The following is a 26,806-nucleotide window of genomic DNA, read 5'->3' on the forward strand; positions in this document are numbered from 1 at the left end:
TTGTCTGGAGGCATACCTATTTAAATGCTATCATAAATTATTAGCATAACTGCAGTGTAATTTTTAAGACTATAAATGTTGTCATTATTTTAATGTGTTCAATTACTAAATGTCATTTAAACAATACAAATTAAAGTTGCCTCCTTGTAAAATAAGAAGGCAGTATAAAACTAAGACAGTATTAAACTCAAAATTAAAATATAAACACCATTCTCGGGTATATATTAAACATGCATTATGCAAGAGCAAAATCTGCTTATTACAAATCTTTCTTTAGGCCTGAAATGTTATCTAAATTATCAATTAGACATTAATTAACTTATCCAGACCATAAGAAACTCTCGATGTCAAGGCTAGCCTTCGATGTTGGCTGGATTAGATTCCTATATGCCGCTAACGGCCGTTGATAATTAAATCAGAAAAAGTGGATAATCGAGACTATGCTGTTTATATTAATGATTTTAGTAATGATGACCGAGACTATGCAAAAATTTCACCCGCTTCTTTCTCGGCTCATAGTGGATCAATTTGACTGAAATTTTCAGCAAATTACCTTTACACTATCTAGTTTTTAACTATTATAGCGAGAACTGCCATCTCTTTATTTTATCTCCCATAATGTATCTTTAAGTAGCAATATAATTATTTATATATAAAGGCCAAGCACTTCTAAAAAATAAATCTATGTAGAATATTATTTGAGTTTTAAAATATGAATTGATACTCTCCAATTGTAGAAGAAATTATTTAATTTATAAAATATTAATCTAAATTGCACATTTGTAGAAGAAATTATTTGACATATAAATTATTAATCTATATTGCACATTTGTAGAAGAAATTATTTGACATATAAATTATTAATCTATATTGCACATTTGTAGAAGATATTATTTGATTTATAAAATAGTAATTGATACTGTCTATTATTTGACTCATAAACGATAAATCTATATTGCACATCTGTAGAATAAATTAGTTGACTTATAAAATATTAATCTATATTGCACATTGGTAGAAGATTTTATTTGATTTATAAAATATTAATTGATACTGTCCATTTTTTGACTCATAATCTATAAATCTATATTGCACATTTGTAGAAGAAATTATTTGACTTATAAAATATTATTCTTGTCTTGATCTAGAATATACATATAAATATCTAAACTGCTGTGTCACAGTCGGACACATGGACTTTCAACAACCACGTTTTATCAGTAATTAAATTTGATAAATATATAATTATCAATAGCTAGAATATTATACAATACAATATGTAGGTGAGATAAGTTTCACATTGTTTTCATCAATATCATATTGTTGGAGAGAGGTGATATAGGCCTAGCCTGATCCTCAATCCTTTTCTGAGAATAAAATATTGTTTATAAAAAATTAAAAAAATATTAACCAGCTATGCTAATAAATACAAAATTTTGATTTTAAAAAAGGAGCCGTTTTCAAAATTAATTTACATAGGTAAATTGTACAGTATTGATCTAATAGTTTTTCTGTTTTTTTTTTACTTAGATTAATTTCCGTAGGTTAAGTTTGTGATATCTGTCAGACAGTTTAGTTGAACTGTATCCACTGTAGCAGGTCCATCTATAAATAAATGAAACAGTTTGTGTAAGTAAATATGAAATATGATAATAATAATATCAGCTGACTTACAATATTCAATAGTTAAATATACATTGTATATCAGTATCAAATATTGACAGGGATAGCTATATAGAGTTGACAGGGATAGCTATATGGAGTTGACAAATGAAATCGGGTTTAACATCATACTTTTCTGTACCAACGGGGTTAACTAGGGACATCTGACACAGACAACCATGATCCCACATACTCTTCATCAAATTCTTTTATGTGTATACGAATGTCTACATAGAACTGTCTCGGGTATAAACCAGGTCCTCCTGGTTAGCGCACAAGCACCTTAATTAATGAAACCAAAAATGAAAGTGTTCCTTGCTGTTTGGATGGGATGACAATAACAACTGACAGATAAAAATGAAATGCTCCGAGGGGCATATGCCATACACTGTGCTATGAGGGAAATTTTGCCCGACAGCAGCGATATGGTCTACTCTTATATCATATTTCAACTGCCATGGGATCTTTAATGTGCATGCCAATGTATACACAGGACCTTGGTTTTTTTTTTTATCCCATCCAAACGACTAGACAGCTGTCCTTGTCAGCCCCCCCCTCCCACGTCCTGCACCACTGACAAGAGGAAATCATGCCAGAAAATCCTGAAGAACTTTTTGGGTCAACACTAGGGATCAAACCCACGATCTCCAAGGTAGCGAGCCAGCATCTCACTCACTTAGCCACTGTGGCTCCTGTAAAGATAGAGGTGAATGTGGTTCCACATCCACTTAATACGGGATAAGGGGGTTACTGATGTACCCATAAGGTTTGACAGGTGACCCCCATCCTTGTTATGTATATGTTGATCGAGATTGCCTTATACTAAACATTAGGCCCTAGGTTAATAATTGAACAGTATCAGTTTCACAATGATAACATCTGAAGCAAGATCGATTGTCTATTAATTAATCAAATATAAAAAGTGTTCAACTCACATAAAGTGAAGTATATATCCTTGGATATTTCTTTTCTTGCAGCTTCAATAGCATGTTTTACTGCCAAGAAAGCAGAAATGGACATAGGAACAGTTGCCTCCCCTAACGCTGTTTAATAAAAAAAAATGACATTGTTTTATAAATTAACATATATGAGGCCTACTGATCATCATTCCTTCAATTATAGATCCAGGCCTCGAGTTCACAAAGCATTCTCAGACTTAAAGGAGCTAAATCGGTAATAATTGGGACCTAGAAATTGACACAAAGGCGTCGCAATGCATGTAATAATGTAATATGAAAGTATTTTAACTGATTTACATTCAACTGTTTCCGTTTTTACTTCAATTTTAAATCAGTTACGTTCAGCGAAATACGCCGGAAGTCTCAATCGAATGTCAATCTCTAGCGTCTGGTTATTCCATTCTATATCGATAGTATTTATTTATTGCGCATGCTCTCCAGATAAAAAATATGGCATCACCGTTTGCCATGACTCGTGGATTATGTCTAGCTTCGTTCTTTAAGCCACTTGTTACAAACGGCGCTGAAACGCATTATGGTACACGATTCATGTACCAATGGTAAAATGTTTATTTTGTTTTTAATATTTCCCGGTAAAATCACAACATAAATGTTGATTTAAATTGACAAATAATTCTTGTTTTCAATGTCGAAGACTTTGGATGATATTGAGTTAGAGACTTAGCTACTTTAGGTTAAGAATTGATTCAAAATTGTTTGTCTTATTTTAACTAAAATATAGCCCTTCATAAAACTTTTGTTGTTTTAATGTATCAAATACATCAATAAGAAACTCTGTGCTAAATTTTGTGTTTCTGGATCAAAGACATTTCTCATAAACAGTGACTGAAAGTTGAGTAAATTCTTAACTCAAGTCTGAGAATGGTTTGTCAACTCCAAGGCTTCTTTACGAGCATGCCAATGTGACCACAGGATCTTGCCCGGAGTTCACAAAGCATTCTCAGGTTTATACATTCAGAACATTACTTTCACATGGTGTTTAACGTCCACTTGACACAAACTAGATCATTTCAGGACTAACATTTGGTTCAATTTTATTTCATTAATTCGATTGCGCGTATAGGGGTCTTTAGCAGTGGGAGGAAACCGGAGGACCCAAAGAAAACCCACAAGGTTGGACAGACGACCCTACTCCTTGTCATGTACTTGATTCAATGACAGACCTTATGATCCAACGCGCACACATTAACCATTCAGTCCCGCCCCTTCCCCCGATGCATATGTGAATGGAAGCCAGACACTAGCACCCCTTAGACCACTCCGAACAGCACATCTCACATGAATAGCTGTGCCCCCTCCACTTAGACACAGAGAGTTATTAACATAATTCAGGTGGTTGAGATGGTCTAAAGGGATGTATCGGTATGAACTATATCACCCTTTTTCTAATTTGTTTCAGAGAACTGAGCAATTTAATATTTATATGGACACACAGTGCTAAAGGGTTAAGGAGGGGAATTAACAAATACAGGATTATCCTGTATAAGACTTACACTTTGATCCTAGAACTCCATTAACGTTGTCAGAATTGTTCAAAAACTCAACTCTAAAATCAATTGGTATGTCCTTTGGCATTGGTGGGTGATATTCCTGTAATATAAAAGAATCAGGGTAACGCTCAGAACCAGTGATGCTCATTCAGACTGTATAACACAATCAATAGGTTGATCACTTAATTACCCAGTTAGAAGTTTACAGATCGTTTATCTCTGGGAAATCATGCCGGCCATGTTCCAGTCAGAATTCGGTTCCTAAGCTCCTCCTCCAGTGGCGCCTGATTAGCTGGATTTGTTTGAATGAAATGCTGCCGATTTCTCGACAATCAGGTATCGGTTTAGTCACATGAGTTACATATTAATGATTCTTGGAACATTTTCCACATTTTGACATCAAAAGTTCATTCAGAAACAGCCAATTTGATGATATACCCGGAAACTATTTTTATCGTGCAATGTGAATGATCCAGCCGTGAGCAGAAAATATGTGAAATTTCTGAAGAAACGCGAGTTTGAGCAGCCATTTTAGATCTTTGTGAAGCAACTGCCGGAAGGATGCATCACGTGACATTCAAAATCGCCGACACAATTCCCCAGAGAGAAACAAACAGTAAACTTCTCTCTGGGAGCCGATGATTGTTAATTACCTAATCAATTGAGCCTATTATCAAGGATAATCGAGATAAGTACTAGTTATACACTCAGTACAGTCAAATAGTTTTGGAATTTTGAATACTATTCACAGTATCTTGATGTCATTGGGCATATTCCTGGTTGGACATTTGGAAAATCGCTTAAGACATGTCCAGAAAATACAGTGAAATAGTGAAAAGTGACACATATACAGAGATTCTTTGGGGCAAATACTCAACAAGACAAATATTTCCTGATTTGTATTTCCTCATCTTCTAAGGAACTCACAAGAAAAGTAACATTAGTAAAAGATTTTTCCATTTTTGGTAAAAATCTTTTCTTTCTGTGTATACCAAAATATTTTAACTTTTCTATACCAACCAGGTTAAATATACATTATGGGAGATTAGATAAAGAGCTGGCAGTTCTCACTATAATAGTTAAAAATTAGATAATGTAAAGGGAATTTGCTGAAAATTTCAGTCAAAATTTTGATAAAAAACATAGTCTTGATTATCCATTTTATGATTAAATTATTAATGGAAGTCGAACAGGAAATTGGAACCTAATCCAATAAACATCACAGGCTAGCGATGCCATCGAGAGTTGATTATGGTCTGGATAAGTTAAAGATACATTATGGGAGATTTGATAACGAGTTGGCAGTTCTCACTATAATAGTTAAAAACTAGATAATGTAAAGGCAATTTGCTGAAAATTTCATTCAAATTGATCCACTATGAACCTAGAACTAAGCGAATGACATTTCTGCCTAGCCTCGGTATTACTTAAGTCAGTACGATAAACAGTATAGTCTCGATTATCCATTTAATCGTTTATGCAGTTATGCAGTAAATCCGCTCACAATCCACTTAAGATCGTAGGCTAGCGATGCCATCTAGAGTTGATTATGGTCTAGGATAGGTTAATTAATGTCTAATTAATAATTTAGATAATATTGCAGGCCTAAAGAAAGACCTGCAATGGACAGATTTAGCTATGTTTAATTAATGTCTAATTAATAATTTAGATAACATTTCAGTTCTAAAGAAAGACCTGCAATCGGCAGATTTAGCGCTTGCATAATGTATGTTTAGTGTACTATTTGCCTGAACAACAACTTGACATTTTTTTTCCACCCCTTTCCGTTCGACCCTGCACTGCTGACAAGGGAAGCCAGGCAATATAGGCTAACTAGAATAGATGAACATATCTTTATGGGGTACCAGTACACCCCATGAATAGTTTATTCTCAAACAATCTAACAAAGATTGTTAACAAAGACGTCTTTCCTATTTGCACCTTCATCAAACAATGTAAAATAAAGGGATGATATTAATATCGTTATTTATAAAGTGCGCTAATACTGAAGAACATTTTATGGCGCTGTTGGTTGTGAGATGAATAGGAATTACCATATACCATACATTCGGTTATAAAATAAAATACCAGTGAGAAAGAAAATGAATATAAAATACCCATGTATTTGATGTGAGGTTTTCACCAGTAGTAGAATCATAGATGACTCTCTCTGTTAAAAAGTGACCCAAACCCATAACAAATCCTCCCTCTGCTTGTCCAATATCAATATCTGGATTCAAACTAAAAAATATTAATACCACAATTTTAAAGTTAAAGTATCACAATACCACAATTTTAGAGTTAAAGTATCACAATTTCAGAGTTAAAGCTTTCAGTATCACAATTTCAGAGTTCAAACTTTTAGTATCATAATTTCAGAGTTCAAACTTTCAGTATCACAATTTCAGAGGTCAAACTTTCAGTATCATAATTTCAGAGTTAAAACTTTCAGTATCACAATTTCAGAGTTAAAACTTTCAGTGTTAAAACTTTCAGTATCACAATTTCAGAGTTAAAACTTTCAGTATCACAATTTCAGATTTAACACTTCCAGTATCACATTTTTCAGCTTGTCCGGCCCCCTTATATGTCCATTAGCAGCAGACTTGACAATCTAGATACAAACAGATTGTTGGCTGTCACAGGAAGTTGGATTTTATCACAAGCAGACACAGTTTGTTGGATCAATAGAAGTATGATTGCACAAGTTCTTGATGAACACAAACTGTTGGTGGATACAGATTGTTGAACATCACTAACAACTGGATGGCAAACCAGGGCTTCTACTGGAAAATTTTCACTATCAGTCATTTTTGATAACACATAACTTTGCAAATAGTTTTACAGCGTGTAAATTTACCGATTGGTCCCGAGACATTTTGATCATTTGGTCCCCTAGCGCTATACTCATGCTGTTGTTGTTATTGTCATTCTTATTGGTGGCAATGCTCTTCGATAAAACCCCATGACTCTGTAAATTCACATACGATCGTTATGCAACTGGGCATGCTTGTTCCTTGGACAATTGTGCATCGATTGCCAGCCAATTGCAAGATGGCTGAGATGACATCATGCTTGGTTCCTAGTCCATATACTAGTATTTGTTAGTTGTCAGATTTCTATACATTGATTGTGATTGTTTCAAAACAATACATTTTCCTCTATCGTTTTTTTTTTGTTTTTTTTTTTATCAGCGGATTTCATTAAATGAATTAAAATATTTCTGATAACAAGACAAAAGGCTCCCAGATTCCATATTTACTGAGCACTAGTACATGTATTTTACTATATATACAAGATATACAATAATATTGAACCTCTGAACAAAAGTCATGGATAGAGAAGATGTATGTGAGTATGGTAGAATCAGGGGCCCTTAAGTTAACGAAGATAATGTTCTCAGTTAGTTTGGGGAACCTTTCTTTTAGTTTGAGGGAAGCCACAGTGGATAAGTGAGTAAAATGGTGGCTCGCGATGCAAGTTCAATCCCTGCATTGGTCGAGAAAGTTTATCAGCATTTTCTGGAGGTCCTGACAAGGACAGCTATCTAGTTATTAGAATGGGACGAAAAACCAAGGTTGCGTGCACGTAAAAGATCCCTTGGCAGTTGAAATTCGATATAAGAGTATACCCATCTTCATTAGCCCAGTAGAAGCAGAACAGTGGGACATTAAACTCCATTTTTTTTCATTTTCATTTCATTTTTTTAGTTTTAGGGCCATTTTAGACATGAATTCACATAGTTTTTTGATGAATTGGTGAGTGATTGTGTCACAGTAAATTTCTGCATAAGCTAGACACGCTAGGACATACTCTAGAAAGCACCATATATACCACCCCACCAAATGAGCAATTATATGAAGTTGTTAAATTGTATTACCTTTTACCAGCATCATACAAAAGGTCTACTCTCAGTATTTGATGTTCTCCAGTCAGAACATCAAGTTCCACTTCCGAACAACACACACCATATTGATTATAACGAGTATAGGTGCTGACATTCGTAGGCTCTGTTCTAAAATAACAAATCACAGCTTGTCAGTCACATAACGTACTGGAATTGAGTCAATCAGATCGAATGATAACTTTTGTCGTTACAGTGTTCACAAGGTTTTACATTTGAAGTTAAACAAGGGCTTTAATTGTTGAATTTCGATGGGCTTTTCTATTTTAATAATTTAAATAATGCATATAAATTTCATACAGATTACGTGATGATTCAGCCTTTGAGTATTTATAAGGTTCTACAAAGTGAAATAAGGGCCATAACTCAATTGAAATTGTTGAAATTCAAAAGGCTTCTTCTTGTCATCAATTTGAATACTGCATATAAATTTCATAGATTGGGTTATAGCGTTATAGCGTTCACAATGTCCTTTAAAGTAAAACAAGGGCCATAACACTTGACAGAAATGTTTGGAACTTAATAAGCTTCTTTGTAACTAATTCAAATAATGCATATAGTGCGTTGCATCATAAGGTTTGTCATTGAGTCTAGTGGCGTGGTTTCGATTCTCTGCTTGTACTTGACAAGGAGTAGGGTCGCCTGTCCAACCTCGTGGGTTTTCTCTGGGTACTACAGTTTCCTCCCACTGCTAAAGACCCCAACGGGCAAGCGAATAATGAAAAGAAATTGAACCACATGTTAGTCTCAAAATGACGTAGTTTGTGCCGAGTGGATGTTAAACCCCATTTCTCTCTGTGTCTCTCTCATATTAGATTTGAAGCCAAAACATAAACCTGTAATAGGCAGACTTAGCTCTAACATAATCCTTCTTTAATAAAATCAAAATGTATTAAAACTTTACTGGTGATGAAACTTACACATATCTAGCTGTAATATCAACACCTTGATTGTAACATTGAACAACTAAATCCTTCCATGATGGATTTACCATCTTAGCTTTAACTGGCGCCATTCTTTCCTTCAACATTTTACAGCATTCTATAACACTCTGTAGATAAATAATTATAGTGTCTTTTAAAAACCTCCACAAAAAAACAAAAACAAATGATGCTTTTCATTTTAATAGTTTATTATCATTTAAAATATAGATGTGACATCATCCTTTGATGTTGGTGTATCATTATTTTAAATAATGGTACGGGCAATGTGACAATCGTACATTATTTATACTAGTTAAAATTTTGGACCTGTGTGACGTATTTCATTGCAAAGCACGTGCAAGTGTCTGTATTTTAATGGTCTCAAGCTTAAGAAATTGCGTAATATATATAAACAACAACTCGTAACTATTGTCACTTGTGTTGTTTCAGTATATTACTTAATGTCTTGCTCTCGACCATTAAACCATACATAAAGTACAATCTCAGGAAAGATTTTTATGACCCGATATATTCAATGGTCATTATCTTTTAAATGACTATAGTATACTCTTCAAAAAAAGTAGGGTACATTGAAATGCAAATATCTATGCACGTTGTGATATGATAAATAGTCATGGACACTTGACATGCTTTGAGAGTATGTTCACAGGTGAAGAACTTATGTAGTAATATGGAGGGAAAGAATTTGTGCTTTGAAACATCTATGTAAAATAATATTAGAGTTTTGATCAATTATTCTCCATTGGCAAAATATTAGCTATGGTATAAGTTAATTCTGAAACGCAAATTAAAAATGTTTATGAATAGTGTGACAATAACAAGACATGGGGTCTAAAGACAAGAATGTAGAAATATGATGGCTAGAACAATAGCGTTATCTTTCATATTATTGATTCAAATATCATAACCACAAATATAGAAAGTATATGCCGGTTATTTTGATACATTAACTGAGCTATAGATTAATAAGCATGTTGGTCATTTACATGTTTCTTTGTTATAAAACATATATCATATTTGTTGACCAAATAAGGTAACAATCCCTGTCGATATACAGGTTTGGGGTGAATGTTCATTCCATATTTGGAATTTAGCTGTTATCAGTTGTTTACTTATATAACAGAGACAAAAAGAATAAACAGAGACAAAAGAATATGCACCTATATAAGGATATAAAGGAGCGGGACTAGAATAATTGGGGAGAGATCATGTGGATTCTTTAGACGACTATTTCATGCGGTAGTGTTTTCCTGGGTCTAGCCATGCTGGCTAGATTTTTACAGGACTGGGGTTGGAGAGAAAGAGATGTTAATTCTAAATATTGTAATGTAGACTACTGTGTAACTGTTGTGACATAAAATGTTTAGCAAAAACACTATTGTTGTTCCTGTTACCTATTTGAGTCGGTATCGTGAGAAAACACAATGGTGAAGTCCAAAAGAAGGAAGATACAACAGGCCAAAAACTAAGATGTGTAGTTGGATAGTACTACACTTATCGCCCCAATATGTACAGAACCACTGAGTTGCACATGCAACATGCAATAGCGCCATACACTGGTTACCTCTAATAAAAACAGCAGTGCATTTCCGCAGTTTTGTATTGTTCCTGAATATCCCCTACTTTTTTTTGAAGAATATATAAACTATATGGACTTTTAATCCTTAATCATCAAAGAAAAAGCATGATGTGGCCATAGATGTGCTATAAAACAGTTCGGATAGATGTGCTATAAAACAGTTAGATTTATGTGTTATAAAAAAAAGTTGCGATAGATGTGCTATAAAACAGTCACGATAGATGTGCTATAAAACAGCTGCGACATATATGCTCTAAAACAGTTGCAATAGATGTGCTTAAGTTTAGGTATTAGTGTCAAGGTTTACATAAATAATGATTATGATAGAGACAGGTATGCATACTTTCCACCCTTGGTGTACCAAATCAAATCTCACCAAGAGTAACCTATCATGCAGAGAACAAATCTTCTTACCAGACAACAAAGTTCACTTGTAACGCTACCAGCAGTTGTATGAGAATTACAGTTAGTCATAGTAGATGCCTTCTTTACGCTTATGATATCCATTGGAACACCCAACTCGTATGCACATGTCTGGGCCACCTGTAATGATAAAATTATAGTCTTATTACATCAGAACACCCAACAGTAATGCACATATCGGGACTAACATTTGGTTCAATTTTATTTCAATAATTCGCTTGCGCGTGGGGGGCTTTAGCAGTGGGAGGAAACTGGAGTACCCAGAGAAAACCCACGAGGTTGGACAGGCGACGATACTCCTTGTGTGTGATCAAAACCTTGACACTGAACAGCTGGTAGACCATTCAAGAACTTATCTGAGCTTCCTGTATAACTACATATTTTACTCCTCAAACAGGGTGTGCACAACTCAGAACACTTAAAGGACAATATTGGTGCCAGTCATTATCACATATGTGATAGAGCTGGTTAAACACATTCCAAATATAATTTTATCTCAGAGATCATTGCTACGGTAGCTGAGTAATACAGTTTTTCTTAATCGGAAGTGACGAATGCCAAAGGAAAACACGAGTCACCTCTCTATATAACTGACTGATGTGGTGAATGATAACGGATATACGGGCGAATTTCTGCTCACTAATAATTCCTTCGGAGACCAAAAGTTGTTATATGGGACTGTAAAAGGATACCTGACAATTCAATAAAGTAATTGAATGTCATTAGATAAGAGAACACGAGAAAAATAGAAATAGTCCGTACATTCCCTTGTTTATATTCATTCTATGCCTTCTAAAAACATGGTAATGCACAGACTTTTTCTGTTTTTCTTATCTAGTGACAGTCAATTCTTTTTATGAATTGTCAGATATCCTCTCACAGTCTCACACAACAACTTTTGGTCTTCGAAGGAATTATTAGTGAGCAGAAATTCGCCCGTATACCCGTTATCATTCACCACATCAGTCAGTTATATAGAGAGGTGACTCACGTTATTTTTCCTTTGGCGTTCGTCACTTCCGATTCAGGAAACCTGTATTACTCGGCTATCGTAGCAATGATCTCTGAGATAAAATTATATTTGGAATGTGTTTAACCAGCTCTATCACATATGTGATAATGACTGGCACCAATATTGTCCTTTAAAATTCCAGGAGTTTTCCAGGAGTCACTGTATAGAATTCTACAACAGAAAGTATTTTTTTATGCTTGAACATTTATGGCGACGAACTTGTGAATTTTTGAAGAAACATTGATGACTATATTCAGTTTTATATCTTAAAGTATATAGCGAAACCACACATGTTAATTTTCCAGGAGTTTCAAAGTGTTTTCTTGTTTTTCCAAGATTTTCCAGTCCTGGAAATCACATTTTCATTTTTCCAGGATTTTTAAGGAGTTTCAAGGAGTGTGCGAACCTTGTGACTACACATTTGAAAAAGTTGATAGGGTTCCTCCTTGGTAGTAGTAGTCAAACAACTGTAGTAATTTTAAAAGAAAGATTTCAAACCTTGATGTTGATTCCTTGTCCCAAATTGACTCCACCATGAAATATGGCAATACTTCCATCTCCATTACTAATATTAATTAATGTGTTATACTGTGAGCCTTTCCAATTTAAGGCAAACTTTAACGGCATGAGAGATATACCACGCTTCTTCCATCGATTGGCCTGAAACATGACATAGTTTACAATGAACAAGCATCTGCTATGGGAGATAAGATTTTGGAAACAACAATAGTCGGCAAACAGAAACTGGTTTGGGGTGCCAATTATTGTATGATATTAAGTTATGAATTGTAAAGAGTATTCCTTCCATTAACCTGCTCATATATTTGCTTGGAAATTATTGTCTTCAATTGTGACTTAAATACATTCAATACATCAATGACTTTAGAGACTGCTGTTTTCTACTGATTTCCAAAGAGAGGTGATCTGCATATTATAATGATATGTATAATTTTAGAGAGAGAGAGAAACGGGGTTTAAATGAGAGAAATGGGGTTTAACGTCCACTCGACACAAACTAGGTCATTTCAGGACTAATATATGGTTCAATTTTATTTCAATAATTCCCTTGCGCGTAGGGGCCTTTAGCAGTGGGAGGAAACCGGAGGCAACCCTCTACTTGTCATGTACAACAGGGAATTCGAAACCATGCCAGTTGACTCAATGACAGACCTTATGATACAGAGCGCTTGTGCTAACCATTCGGCCATCTCCCCCACCCCCATATAATTTTAGAGATTGTAATTAGAATGAGTTTAAATGTTCTACTTTTCTGCACCAGCTGAGCTAGTTGCCCCCAACTCATCATCACATTAGAACTGCCCGGGGTTCTTTAACATGTGCATCATACCAACTGCCAACATGTAAACAGGACCTTATTGGAGACTTGGCTTTTCCTCCTACATAACTGACAAGGGTAAACCACGCTGGAAAATTGTAATGAACTTTCTACTGTTGAGTCGGGCAGCACCTCACTAAGCCGCCATGATTGGATAGAGATTCGTGAACATAAGTAAGTGTGAAAACCCTTTTCCTGTGATATTTCGATATAACAATATATACCGAATGTAATGGAATTGGGGGCTTCATTTATCATCAATGCAATACTTTAGTTATTTAGTCATTTCAGTGGTTGCATGTGAAAAATATTTTCGATCAGAGGCATTTCTGCCAAATCTTCACCAAATACCCGTTGCCATGTCAATGTGTACACATGTGGACCTCATTTTTTTTAACCCAGTTTAAAATATTAGACACATTTAATAATACATACAGCGTTGTACTGGGCAATTTGTTGCTTTCTGCTTGCAATCTGAGCAGATGTCTCTAACTGAGTAACCATTGATCGAATATTACAATATTTTAATACCATTCCTGGTGGAGTTTTCTACAAAATAAAATCATAAGTCTTCATTTTATAAACACCCATGATTAAAATGTAACATGTACTTTTTGGGGTATTACGAGGATAAAGGTTACCAATGTTATTTACAACTAGAAATGAAATTGGGCTTAACATCCTATTTTTCTGCACTGACTGAGCTAATGAAGCGGGCATACACCATACAGCATGCTATAAGGGAATTTTGCCTGAACAGCGGCGCTACAGCCTACTCTCATTTCTCAAGGGATCTTTTATGTGTACGCCAAATATACACAGGACCTTGGTTTCTTGCCAGGCCCTCCGTCCTGCACCAGACAAGGGGCAATAGCCCCGTAAAATCATGAGAAACCATCTTGGCCAAGACCGGAAGCTAATCCGAGACCTCCTGGTTAGCGAGCCAGCGTCTTACTCACTGAGCCACCACCGCTCCCGCAACTCCACAGACTATTGGACAATAAAATCACACTAAGTAATAAGTTACCTGACCCTGTTGATACAAGTTCAATTTACGGACATCGAGCTGATCTTTATTCAGTGATTTAGCCACATGTTCCATGATAGTCTCCATAATAAATACAGCGGCTGTGGACCCTAATTTCAAAATATATCATACACAATCATGCATCTATATTTAAAACATTTTAGATGATTACTTTTGTCACTGGATTGTTTACAAGATAACACAAGTCAGTAAGGGCTATATAGAGAAAGAGAGAAATGGGGTTTAACGTCCACTTGACACAAGTTAGGTCATTTTAGGACTAACACATGGTTCAATTTTATTTAAATAATTCCCTGGAGTGTAGGGGTCTTTAGCAGTGGGAAGAAACGGGAGGACCCAGAGAAAACCCATGAGGTTGGAAGTAAAGGCTATAACTCTAGAAATAATAAATTGAAAATGTTGAAATTTGATAGCGACATGAATAATAAATTGTGTTGCTAAAGTTTTTACAAGGTATTGAATGATTAGCTTTAAACTGGACACAAGTACAAATTAGTGCTAGATACACAAGATTAAATGATACCCAGGTTAATGATGATAATTTTCCAATTCAGATATGGGCAAATTCCATTTCATATTTCAGTCCATTCCATTTCCTAGTAGAGAGACATGGATATCAATGTGGGAACATGTTGTTGTAATACCTGATTCTTAATATATGATACAAACTAAGAATAACTTTAATGTTACGGCTTCCCCAATGGCCTTATTCATGAAAACTTATACCAAAATAACATAAGAATTGAGTCTTTTCATTGGTCGCAGGTTAAAATCCTAACACAAAGTCTTAGCCAATAATAATGACGTTTTGTAAAAACAGTTTTGTTCAATGTTTTGTAAATATGGTCACCCAGTAATTAAGAAAAGGGATAAATCCGCAACTTCATTTTATGAGCTTTGGCAACTAATGGCAACTGGGTGTGTGATTTTTCCACCAAATATATTTATTTCATCATCAGTCTATTCAGACTACGTGAATTCTGCATTTACTGCAGTAATCGTCATCCCTACAAATATCAATGTGGCCGTGAAAAAATCAGATAAAGAAAACAACAGTTGAAAATTAATAGAAAAAAAAGCTGCTTGATCTCTCTATCTTTGTATTATTTGTTGTTGTTTGGGAATATAAAATTACTGCTTTTCATTAAGAAAGAAAGCCCCCCAAAACTCTCCTAATAGCCAAGTCCGATCTTTTGGAAATATGACTTAAAAATAAATGTAGCCCACGCCTATGGATGCTTTGTGAAACAGTGTCCTGTTATTCTGGACATGTGTCAATCAAATTCAAATTGTGTGATAACAGCACTAACAGCCAAACATGAAAACAGAACAGCACAATCCAAGATAATGAAATCATTTCAGGAATTTGGAATTCTTGTGAAGTTGAATGCAGTGTGTCGTGATGGAAGATCAGCTTTCTGCCTATTCTTTATTGAATGCAAACTGCCAAAGGTTCTTGACGAGCATGCCAATGTGGCCTACGTTTTTCGTGCTATTTGAATGACTGGATGCTGTTCTCTGTCAGCCCTCCTGCTGTAGACAAAATATTTAACCTGTTGTTTATAAAACTGACTAAAATTACCTGGTGATCTGCACGCAGTATTTGGTGGTTTATTTGTTTTACATAAATATGGTGTCATCTTCCAATTAGCACAATAATAAGCTGAAAAAAAACAACACAACAATATATGTTATATCAGACTCAACTTGCCAACCATAAAATCCAACAAAACATATGGGGATAGAGTGTTTTTATTTAAAGAGTATTATCGTCCATTTTTAAATGTTTAATTAATTAACTCCAACTTCTCGAACAATATTGTAAAGCGCATTGAGATGTTATTTGTATATTTTAATATATATAAAAATATATTATTATTATTATTATTATCATTAGGGCTCTTTTCTCAGTCAAACGACCATCTCAATTTACATGCCATAAAATTACAAATTTCAAAGAATTTAACCTTAAAACATAATAATTCATTTTATTTGTAAAAATATTTTAATAAATACTAAAAAATTGAAAATATGCTAAAAGTTATATTGTAAAACAAAAATATAAATGGTTGGAGTGCCCAAGTTTAGATTTGTCGTTGATTCCATAAAGTAGTTAGGTTTTAGAACGTTAAATACTGTGTGATTCAACATGGCGCCCAAGGGGTTTAATATGATATGGGTACGGAATAGTACCAGATGGTTTATTTGTATGATAGTCAAGGTTTGCACTAAAATGCCTTGGAAATCGGAAGTAGGAGGTGACTAGTATGTGTCTCTCTTTTGTGGACCGATGTGAGATTGTCCGTTGTATTAAATGGACAGTTAATACAACGGACAATCTCACATCGGTCCACAAAAGAGAGACACAACAATCTCACATCGGTCCACAAAAGAGAGACACATACTAGTACAACCCCGGTATACGAGCTACCGACCCCGGTAACAAATTCGCAAACACCGCCAAGGGGCCAACGCCAATTAGTAACCATGGAAACCCCACCAGGGTTTCGGAATAGTATAAATATAAATGCCCGCCACGTGAGTCCAATCAGTCTGAAGAATTCAATACCAACGAAACTAGTCACTGACATTTGGGATAACCAGGTCTTGATAGCCACCTTATCCCTTATTTTAAAAATTATATTCCTTGCTTATCTGAAGTAAATAAATTACAGAATGTCAAAATTTTGAAGTAAAAGCTCTGATTTATACTATGACGTCTATGATTTCCTATTGTTTACAGTGAAAGAAAATTCAGACTTTAAAAACATATTTTAACACAGCAATGGATGTGTCTACAGAAACCAGTCCCAAATATAAACAGAGTGATGTATTTTTACTACTTTTTTAATTAGAATAAAATAATTTTACCGTTATCTAACCATCCTGGCATTCTGACAATAGGAACCTTATCATTAGCTGTCATTCCACAATCATTGTAATAGTCAACTTTAACACCATTTAACAAACCGTCATCCGTAAAACCAACCTGTTGACACAAATAAAACATTTGGAGAGCCCCAGAGAAAAACGATCTAAGTCAGTTTTTCAACAAACCCCAGTAAATGGCGGCATCTCATAGCAAATTGTATAAGCTTTCTGTTGAACAATCAATTTCAGGTAAAAACGATCAGAGTCACATCGAACCAAGGCCCTTCTGAAATGGCCTCCCGGATAAATATGCCCATCGTACCCTTTTTTTGACCTTAATTTGGCTGAAAAGTGGAAGTCAGTTGTTATACTGGTAATTATGATTCATATTAAACATCATTTTGAAGTTGTAATTAAACCCACTCGTTGTTCTGTCCAGGTCAAGCAGACTCATCCAAAAGTCTGTTTTGCGAAAAGACAAAAATGTGATTTAGATCATTCTTCCCCTGGCTTCATTTGTCATTCCATTAATGTCATTTGTTCCTGCACCAACCAGGCAAATGAGAGAGAGAGAGAGAGAGAGAGAGAGAGAGAGAGGGAAATGGGGTTTAACATCCACTCAACACAAACTAGGTCATTTTTATTTCAATAATTCGCTTGTGCGTAGGGTTTTTTAGCAGTGGGAGGAAAGGCAACCCTACTCCTTGTTACATACAACCGGGCAATCGAAACTACGCCAGCTGACTCAATGACAGACCTTATGATAAAACATGCACACGCTAACCATTTGGCCATTCCACCCACCCGGGCTAATGAAGACAGACACATGCCATGCTGTGTGTGCTATAAGGGGAATTTTGCCAGGGCAGTATGTAGCTAATGCTATTGACGTGTCTTATTTCAAATTCTGACAATGTACACAACTAAGAATTTGACACAATGACAAACTTGTCTAATATTTAGTAAATACTGAGACTGGTATCACATAAAATATGAAAAAAACAAAATCTTTGGTTTTCCAGCCAGATATATTTTTCCAATTAAATGTTACATTAAGTTCTGTGAAAGGAAACAAATATCTTTAAATGGTTTCAATCAATCAAGAGTGAGGATTTTAATTCAAACTTACTGTATATTGAGCTTGACATGGCATTCTTTTTCCTAGTGTTTTCATATTAGTGTGGATATTCACCATCAAACGGACAGGTCTGAATTAACAATATACAAACAGGTCTAATAAATTAACAATATATTAATATTATAAAGAAGCTCATGTGGGGCTTAATCCAAAACCAAATGAAATGAAATAGCGTTTAACATCCTACTGGTTTGCACCGAATGGGCGAAGGAAGATGGGCATATGCCATGCAGGTCTACTCCTATATAGAATTCAACTGTCATGGGTTCTTTTATGGAATCTCAGCTTTTTTGTCCAATCCACATGACTAGACAGCTGTCCCTCAGGTCCTCGGCCAAAATCAAATAGATGACACTGATTGACGAATCAAATTACATATCTCTATTTAATTAATAAATGATCATCATGGAACAGTCAAGATATTCACTTTATGTCATCTACACCAGAACAATTAGCTAGAATTCTAATCTCTGCTTTGCTAAAAGCGGCATTAGGTAAGATTAGATTAAGAGCTGACAAATTGTGCTATAATAATTAAAAAATAGAGAATATGCTGAAAATTAAAATTTCAGTCAAATTACTTCACTCTAATAGTAAGTGCAGGGGGATTGCACCACACAAAAACAAATACACGGACAGGACATCATACTCTGGAAAACACAAACATACAGACAATTCAAAAAAAGTGAATGGATCCGGGGGCTAGCTGTAAGCGTCCACTGCGCTGTACAGTCCCGGGTCTGTATTTGAAAACAATTAGGAATACAACCCAAAGAACCCATTGTGTAATGCCAGCATGAATCATGATCTGCTATATGCTACACGAAATACGAATGTAAGCATATGTAGTCAAACTACTATACAAGTAACCACATCGGTGAAATGTATAAAAAAGTAGTCTAAACTCTAAATTCAATAGAGAAATGCTTCAGTATTCAATACATATAGGGTACATGTTCCATCGTCACAAAAACAAAAACAAAGAATACAAAGAATACAAAGAAGCAAATAGGAAATGTAGACTGTCTTGAGGGACAGTCGTCTACTGACTGAGTTGCGACGTTATTTTGGGAATGACGTCATATCTTAGAAGGTGATAAAAAATCACAATAATAAGGGCGATAATCCAGATAAAATAACGTTAAAAAATTAAAAACCACAAGTTTTAGCGACTAATTGGAATTATTAAGTTATGTAATTGTACAATTTATAATATATTAATATAATATATATTTCACACATGAAATGAAATGATGTAAAGGGTCCTACTGTTCTACACAGACTTGTCAATCTCATCACTCACCTGTTTAAAATGTGAGCTGCCAATGCACAAGCTGTTGATACGGGACAATTACGTGTAATTTTAGCCCCAAAAGCTCCACCTATTCTCTTTACTTCCACTGTTATACTGCAAGAAAAAATTTTCCATGGTGATCAAGGGCCATAACTCTGCAATTAGTTATCACATAACTTCTAAATTTGGTATCGAAAAAATTTTGCATGTCAAAATGTGTATAAAAATATAACTACAAAATACATTTAAAATTCACGATTGGAACAATACCCTTATGAACAATCCCACAGAGTTTTAACAAATATTGTAATACAAGCTCAATCAATTTCAACATTAATGGAAGATAACTTGTGCTTTGCATAGATAAAATAAATTTGTACCCAAGACATTGTGGAGGACCGACAGACCTATGGAGATATACTTGCCACCTATATTGTTCACTTACGTACTAGCAGGGACATTTAAAACCTGACCAACTGCTCGTTGAACTCCATTGAGCCACTGTGCACCTGCCAATATATTCATTCCATCTTCCGTGGGGTAGCAAATTGATATCTATTGAAAAAGAGAGGGAGGGTTCATCCTCTAAGACAAATATATGCCTATATTATTTTATTTAAATGCAATCTTTCTTAGTAGTTTCAAATTTGGACGGATTTTGTAATTAATAAGATATTTTTTCAAATGAATATGACAATTTTTAGCATTGAAATCTGTATTTTCATGTTTTAAGCATTAAATTTATTATAGAGGTCTCTTCTATGTTTTTTTTAAATTGATATTTTCATGTTTTTAGCATTAGATTAGACCTTTTAGAGATATATTTTCTATGTCTTTTTTTAAAATTCATATTTTCATGTTTTAGCATTAGTAGATCAGATAAAGAGATAAATCTAGTCTATGGTTTGTTTGAAAACTATATTTAGTCCAGGCATTTTAACTCAATTTCGCATTATTTCGGGCAGTCGCTGCAATAGAATGCCAACCACGGTTTATGGTCTGTCTAGACGTATACTATCACCCAACAAGCCAACAGTGAGGCTGATGTCCCCCTCCGAAATCCCCAAATAAATAGATGACACATATTAATTAATCGCACATCTATTTTTTTCAAAAGTATCGAGCAATCAAACTGATTATCAAACTAAGTTTCATCACTCTCTATCAGATAGAATCAAAGTTATTTTGTCCCAAAGCATCGACCAAGGAAATTGCTTATCTCTGCTTAGCTTTAGCTCGATATGTTAATCATTGAACTCAGTCAAGACGAACATCTACATCAAGTTTAAAAATTCTACCTCAATTAGAAGCAGAGTTGTTATGTTCGAAAGTCTTGACCAATCAAAATGCTTATTGCTCCTTAGCCTAAGCAGACAATTCTCATCATCGAACTTAGTCAAGGTATTGATGTAATGAAACTATACACCAAGTTTCATCACTCTCACTTAATAAGAACTAAAGTTATTGTGTCCCAAAGCATCAACCAATCAAATTGCCTATCTCTACATACCATAAGCAGAAAATGCTCATCTTCGCACTCTATCAAGGCATTGACCTCATAAACACCTACACCAAGTTTGAACATTCTAGCTCAATTAGAAGGAGAGTTATTGTGTTCCAAAGTCTCGGCCAATCAAATTGCTTATCGCTCTGCTTACCCTGAGCAGAAAATGCTCAATATCGAACTTAGGCAAGGTATTGATGTAATGAAACTATACACTAAGTTTCATCACTCTCAATTAATTGGAAATAAAGTTATCGTGTCCCAAAGCATCAACCAATCGAATTGCTTATCTCTATTTACCCTAGGCAGAAAATGCTCATCTTCACACGCCATCAAGGCATTCACCTCATATATACCTACACCAAGTTTGAACATTTTAGCTCAATTAGATGGAGAGTTATTGTGTTCCAAAGTCTTGGCCAATCAAATTGCTTATCGCTCTGCTTACCCTGAGCAGAAAATGCTCATTATCGAACTTAGTCAAGGTATTGATGTAATGAAACTATACACCAAGTTTCATCACTCTCACTTAATTAGAACTAAAGTTATCGTGTCCCAAAGCATCAACCAATCAAATTGCTTATCTCTGCTTACCCTAAGCAGAAAATGCTCATCTTCGAACTCCATCAAGGCATTGACCTAATAAACACCTACACCAAGTTTGAACATACATTCTAGGTCAATTAGAAGGAGAGTTATTGTGTCCCAAAAAGTGTGACGGACAGACAGACGGACGGGGGACAAAAAAAAGTCCCAGTCCGAAATCCGTGCCCAAATGGGTCAAATTGGCAAAAATACAAAATGGCCACCAGTTTTGACTGGGAAATGCCACGTTTTATCCACTTATCATAATTTGATCGAGTTTGGTATCAAAACATATCCTTTCGGGGCAGCTGAATCCATTTCCATACAAATATTGGTGATTAGCTATACTGCGGACTCAAATAATTGAAATTGAAAGTAGACTGACAACACCAAGACTGAGAAGATGATCAGGATACACTTTAAGCCAGGCCAAGGAAGTTACTTATTGGCCTTGAGTTAATATATAAGCGACAAAAACGTTCCTGTCACTCGTGTTGCAATTTTCCTAAATTCATTTAGATAAATAAATAAAACTAAGACAAATTAGTTGATTCTGAATATTATGGAAATATTAATCCAGCTGTGAAGTCTATTCTGGAAGTCATCAGTGGAAATCAGGGTCTGATTATATGGGGCCTTTACATCATCAATGAAAAACGGACATATTCTGTACGTACATTGAGTGCGATTGGTTTGTAGTATATCTGGATTAGGTTGGAAAAAGGGAAAGGGCAGTAGAAAAAGGGGCACAATGTTTCTTTAGGGTGGGCATTTCCTTGGGTATTTAACTTTTTTTAAAGTAACTGTCGAAATTTGAGGGCACATTTTCGGAAGAGGGGCACGGCACATAGCCACCCCCGCGCCCTCCCTTATACCCTGGTAAGAAATTGCATCGGATTCAAGCGTTATCAACCATTTCCAGTTTCTTTTGCATTTATGAGAGCAGGGTAGGCGATTGACTACCTGCCCAGCACGCCTCTGCAAGGAGATTTTTTGCTTAGGTTAAACAGAGGGATGAATAATTTAAATGCTAGTATTAGATGTTCAAATAATTAATGAGTGTCATCTATTTAGGTACACCGGCCTCAATGTTCATTTGTCAAATACAACTAGATTAAAAGTCGTCATTTGTCCTGTCTTGGCATGTCTAAATAATAGGTGTTGCAAGTCTAATGTTTACTGTTGTAACAGTGGTCACCCATTATATCTGTTGTAATGTACCAGCTGCCTACAGACCATGTAAAAGACAATGGTCCACAAAATTGAAGTTTGGCACCACAGACCGCGTATACCCTGATAGGCCTACAGGCGCCTCCACTTCAATAGCGTTACAACATTGAGCAATAATGGTGGGCTGTTCATTATCAAATGGTTCCTTGCATATCTGACAAACACTGTCAAACAGGCAATACTGTCTGTGTCTCAACATTTGAATCATTTTGTGAAAAAAATATGCCACATGCTTCAAAAGGCACGACCAGCTTCCGTAGTGATCTGGGAGTGGCCCCATTCGACATACCACTATGCCGCTACAGCAGCGAGCTGGGAGACATTCCAAATGAAATTTAGTTGATACTGGATGAATGTCATTGTATTAGGTCTAAGGTAGGAGTATCATTGATCTCCGATCCCCAATCAGAAATCTAAATCTCTAATTATGGACTTTCTCCTATATTGACACAGGGAATCTCTTAATCACTAAAATATGTACAAAAATAGATTTAGTTACCTCCAAAATGTATATTTTGACACCAAACTTGATCCTTATGCAAAATTCGAATTTTCCCACCAAACCTGACCAACACCTTGAATAACCCCTGATATTGACTCAGCGGTAACACTTATCACAAAAATGTGTACGGAAATGGATTCAGAAACCCCGAAAACGTATATTTTGATACCAAACTCGATTATATTATGATAATTGGGTGGAAATCAGAATTTACAGGACAAAACCGGCAGTCATTTTGGATTTTTTTGGTGATAATATACGTCTTGACCGACCATAAACCGTGGTCAGCATTTCTATTGAAGCAAATGCCCGCACTTATGCTATCTTGCCTAGACTAATTTTCATGTTTTTAGCAAGACCTATTACCAGTGGCAGACTGCGTCTGAAAATATTAGTTGTCAGGAGACAAAGGGGGCCCACCCACCAATACAATTCTATCATTTAATTTTTAAAATGAATGAATTAAATTTTCAAAAAATATGTAAGTGGAAATTTCCCCGATTTTGTTTTCTTTATATTGTTTGATAATTTATATTTTAAATATACTGTCTAATGTCTAAGGGGGCCCACATCCTCAGGGGTCTCTTCTATGGTTTGTTTGAAATCTATTATTTCTTGTATCTAGCATTAGATCTGATACAGTGGTCTGATCTAGTTTATGGTTTATTTATATTTTCATGTTTTTTAGCTTTAGACCAAAAGTAGAGATGGGAAGATGCCTGGTTGAGATATAGGGTACTGGACTACTGGGCTCTCAACTACAATGTCAGGGGCTAGACTTTAAGCAAGGCCGGGTTCTTACCAATCCACAATGGTGCCTGTGGAATCGACAAGGAAAGTGCACCTAGTTGTTTGGATGGTATATATAAAACCGGGATCCATCTATGCATGTAAAAAACCCTTTGAAGTTGGAATTTGAAGATATGAAAGAGATAAGTAGCCTACCTGTGTTTCGAGATGATAATGATACTGTTCAGTACAAAATATCTGGCCTGTTAGTTGATGAGCTGATTTAGCTATGGCACCTTCATATACAAATAATATAAATATAAGATGGTCAGACACACTGATACACAAATAATAAATAAAATCTAGTCATATAAACATGTAACCTGTACAAATATAGGTCTACATCACCCACCGGAAATAAACTTTTACATATACCACCTTCATTTTGCTGTCGGAAGCCACAGTGGCTCGGTGAGCTAGACGATGGCTCGCTAACCTGGAGGTCCCATTTTCGATCCTGGTTTTGAAGTTCTTCAACATGAATCCTACTTGTCAGTTATGCAGGGCGGAGGGCGTGGCAAGGAAGAATGTAAAGTTGCTCGGATGGGGCATTAAACTGAAGTCCTGTGTACACATTGGCATGCACAAGTACCCTGGACAGTTGGAATATGATATAAGAGTAGGCTGCAGTGCTTCTGTCCAGGCAAAATTTACCTCATAGCTCACTGAATGGCCCATCATCATTATCCTAGTAAGTGCATAATTTGTGTGATACATACAAGAATAGCCTATCCTCGCCCACATGTTGCACAGTAATACATCCAGTTATGTTTCCACAAAATTGTACCTTGTGCTAAATTTTATATGTATCTGCATTTAGATATTAATAGGCTTTTACGTCTCACTATTTTAATCAAAAAGTCTTAATTTCATAAAAATCAAATGGTAACTTTTGCCACTAGCAAAGGCCAATAACTCTGAAAGAATTTATAAGAAAGTATTGAAATTTGACAGCATTATAACTTCCAATTTCATTTAGACAAATGAGTAGATAGACTGACTGGCTAATGGATATACACAAGAACAATATACGACCACATTTCAAGGCTCCTTCATCATCCACTTACCATCTGCATCTCCAGCACTAAGTCCAGTTAAAGGTGTAAAGAATGAATTATTTCGAATGGCAGAATCAATAGTTAAAATCGGAGGCAGAACATTTTTATACGTAACTTTAACCATTTCAGCTGCGCTATCAGCAGTTATTTGGTCCTCTGAAATTAAACACATTTCGTTTTACATTGTAATTAGAGAATTAATGAAAATTGAATACAGACTTCATCAAAAAAGCATATTCTCATAATTATTTTTTTTCTTTACATTCCATTTTTCCTGAGAATGTAAGAGAGTGTTCTATTGAAATGTTAGGTGTTATCTGAGAATGTAAGAGAATGTTCTATTGAAATGTTAGGTGTTATCTGAGAATGTAAGAGAGTGTTCTATTGAAATGTTAGGTGTTATCTGAGAATGTAAGAGAGTGTTCTATTGAAATGTTAGGTGTTATCTGAGAATGTAAGAGAGTGTTCTATTGAAATGTTAGGTGTTATCTGAGAATGTAAGAGAGTGTTCTATTGAAATGTTAGGTGTTATCTGAGAATGTAAGAAAATGTTCTATTGAAATGTTAGGTGTTATCTGAGAATGTAAGAGAATGCTCTATTGAAATGTTAGGTGTTATCTGAGAATGTAAGAGAGTGTTCTATTGAAATGTTAGGTGGTTAAAAGAAACCATGTTTCATTTATGACAGTGTCTAACAGAAACCAACCTGTAAGGTGGTGACGAATATAAACTTGTCGCCCCCCCCCCCCCCCGAACCCATCAAAATATATTTAAGCTATTCAGAAATCCAGCAAATGCCACTAATCAGGCTACAACTGTAATGAATGCCAATATTAAATTACCTGCTACTATCAATCCAAGAGGTTGACCAGCAAAAATAACTTTACCACTACAAAATACCTGAAAAGTATAACACAAAATCTAGTCTTAATCTTTTTTTTTCATAATTTTTATCAATTAGATTTACTCAACACTATACAACGGATTCAGACTGTCCCTGGACATACTACTATATGAATTGTTCTCTTATTTCTTCAAGGAAGTGGGGTACCGGTAGTCAACATCTACATGTACCTAAAGGGTTACTCAGTACTACTTACTTCTTCAGGTGCGGCAGAATCACTTGCAGGATAACAATTATTTACCCCACCTGCTGGTATATCTTTAGCCGAGATATACTTTAATACACCTGGTATTGCCTGAAAAACAATTCAAACAATATGAAAAGTGCTTAATGCATAGATTTGAAACAGAAGATAGGCATTTTGAGAGAGAAAGAGAGAGAGATTGGGTTTAATGCCCACTCGACACAAACTAGGTCATTTCGAGACTAACATAAATGGGTTACTTTTATTTCAATAATTCGCTTGCACATAGGGGTCTTTAGCAGTGGGAAGAAACCGGAGGACCCGGAGAAAACCCACGAAGTTGGACAGGCGACCCTACGGGGAATCAAA

General features: G+C 35.3%; 1 protein-coding gene and 1 long non-coding RNA gene across 2 annotated transcripts; both read right to left on the minus strand.

Moving 5' to 3' along the window:
- Nucleotides 1-1,466: 1,466 nt before the first annotated feature.
- Nucleotides 1,467-17,359, minus strand: LOC126824509 (xanthine dehydrogenase). Its single transcript, XM_056102086.1, has 12 exons — nt 17,250-17,359; nt 15,961-16,041; nt 14,358-14,467; nt 13,766-13,879; nt 12,493-12,654; nt 10,974-11,102; nt 8,957-9,087; nt 8,013-8,147; nt 6,250-6,373; nt 4,136-4,232; nt 2,598-2,705; nt 1,467-1,605 (listed from the first exon to the last, which is right to left on the minus strand). Exons 1-12 carry the CDS (start codon nt 17,302-17,304, stop codon nt 1,532-1,534), a joined length of 1,320 nt encoding a protein of 439 aa, XP_055958061.1. The 5' UTR covers nt 17,305-17,359; the 3' UTR covers nt 1,467-1,531.
- Nucleotides 17,360-18,389: 1,030 nt separating this feature from the next.
- On the minus strand, nt 18,390-26,249 carry LOC130013268 (uncharacterized). Its single transcript, XR_008788662.1, has 6 exons — nt 26,192-26,249; nt 25,359-25,505; nt 24,448-24,527; nt 20,127-20,236; nt 19,691-19,795; nt 18,390-18,457 (listed from the first exon to the last, which is right to left on the minus strand). It is a non-coding gene; the product is annotated as an uncharacterized LOC130013268 (long non-coding RNA).
- Between the last annotated feature and the right edge of the window lie 557 nt (nt 26,250-26,806).

Source organism: Patella vulgata, chromosome 6 (genome assembly GCF_932274485.2).
Source record: "Patella vulgata chromosome 6, xgPatVulg1.2, whole genome shotgun sequence".
Lineage (NCBI taxonomy): Eukaryota > Metazoa > Mollusca > Gastropoda > Patellidae > Patella > Patella vulgata.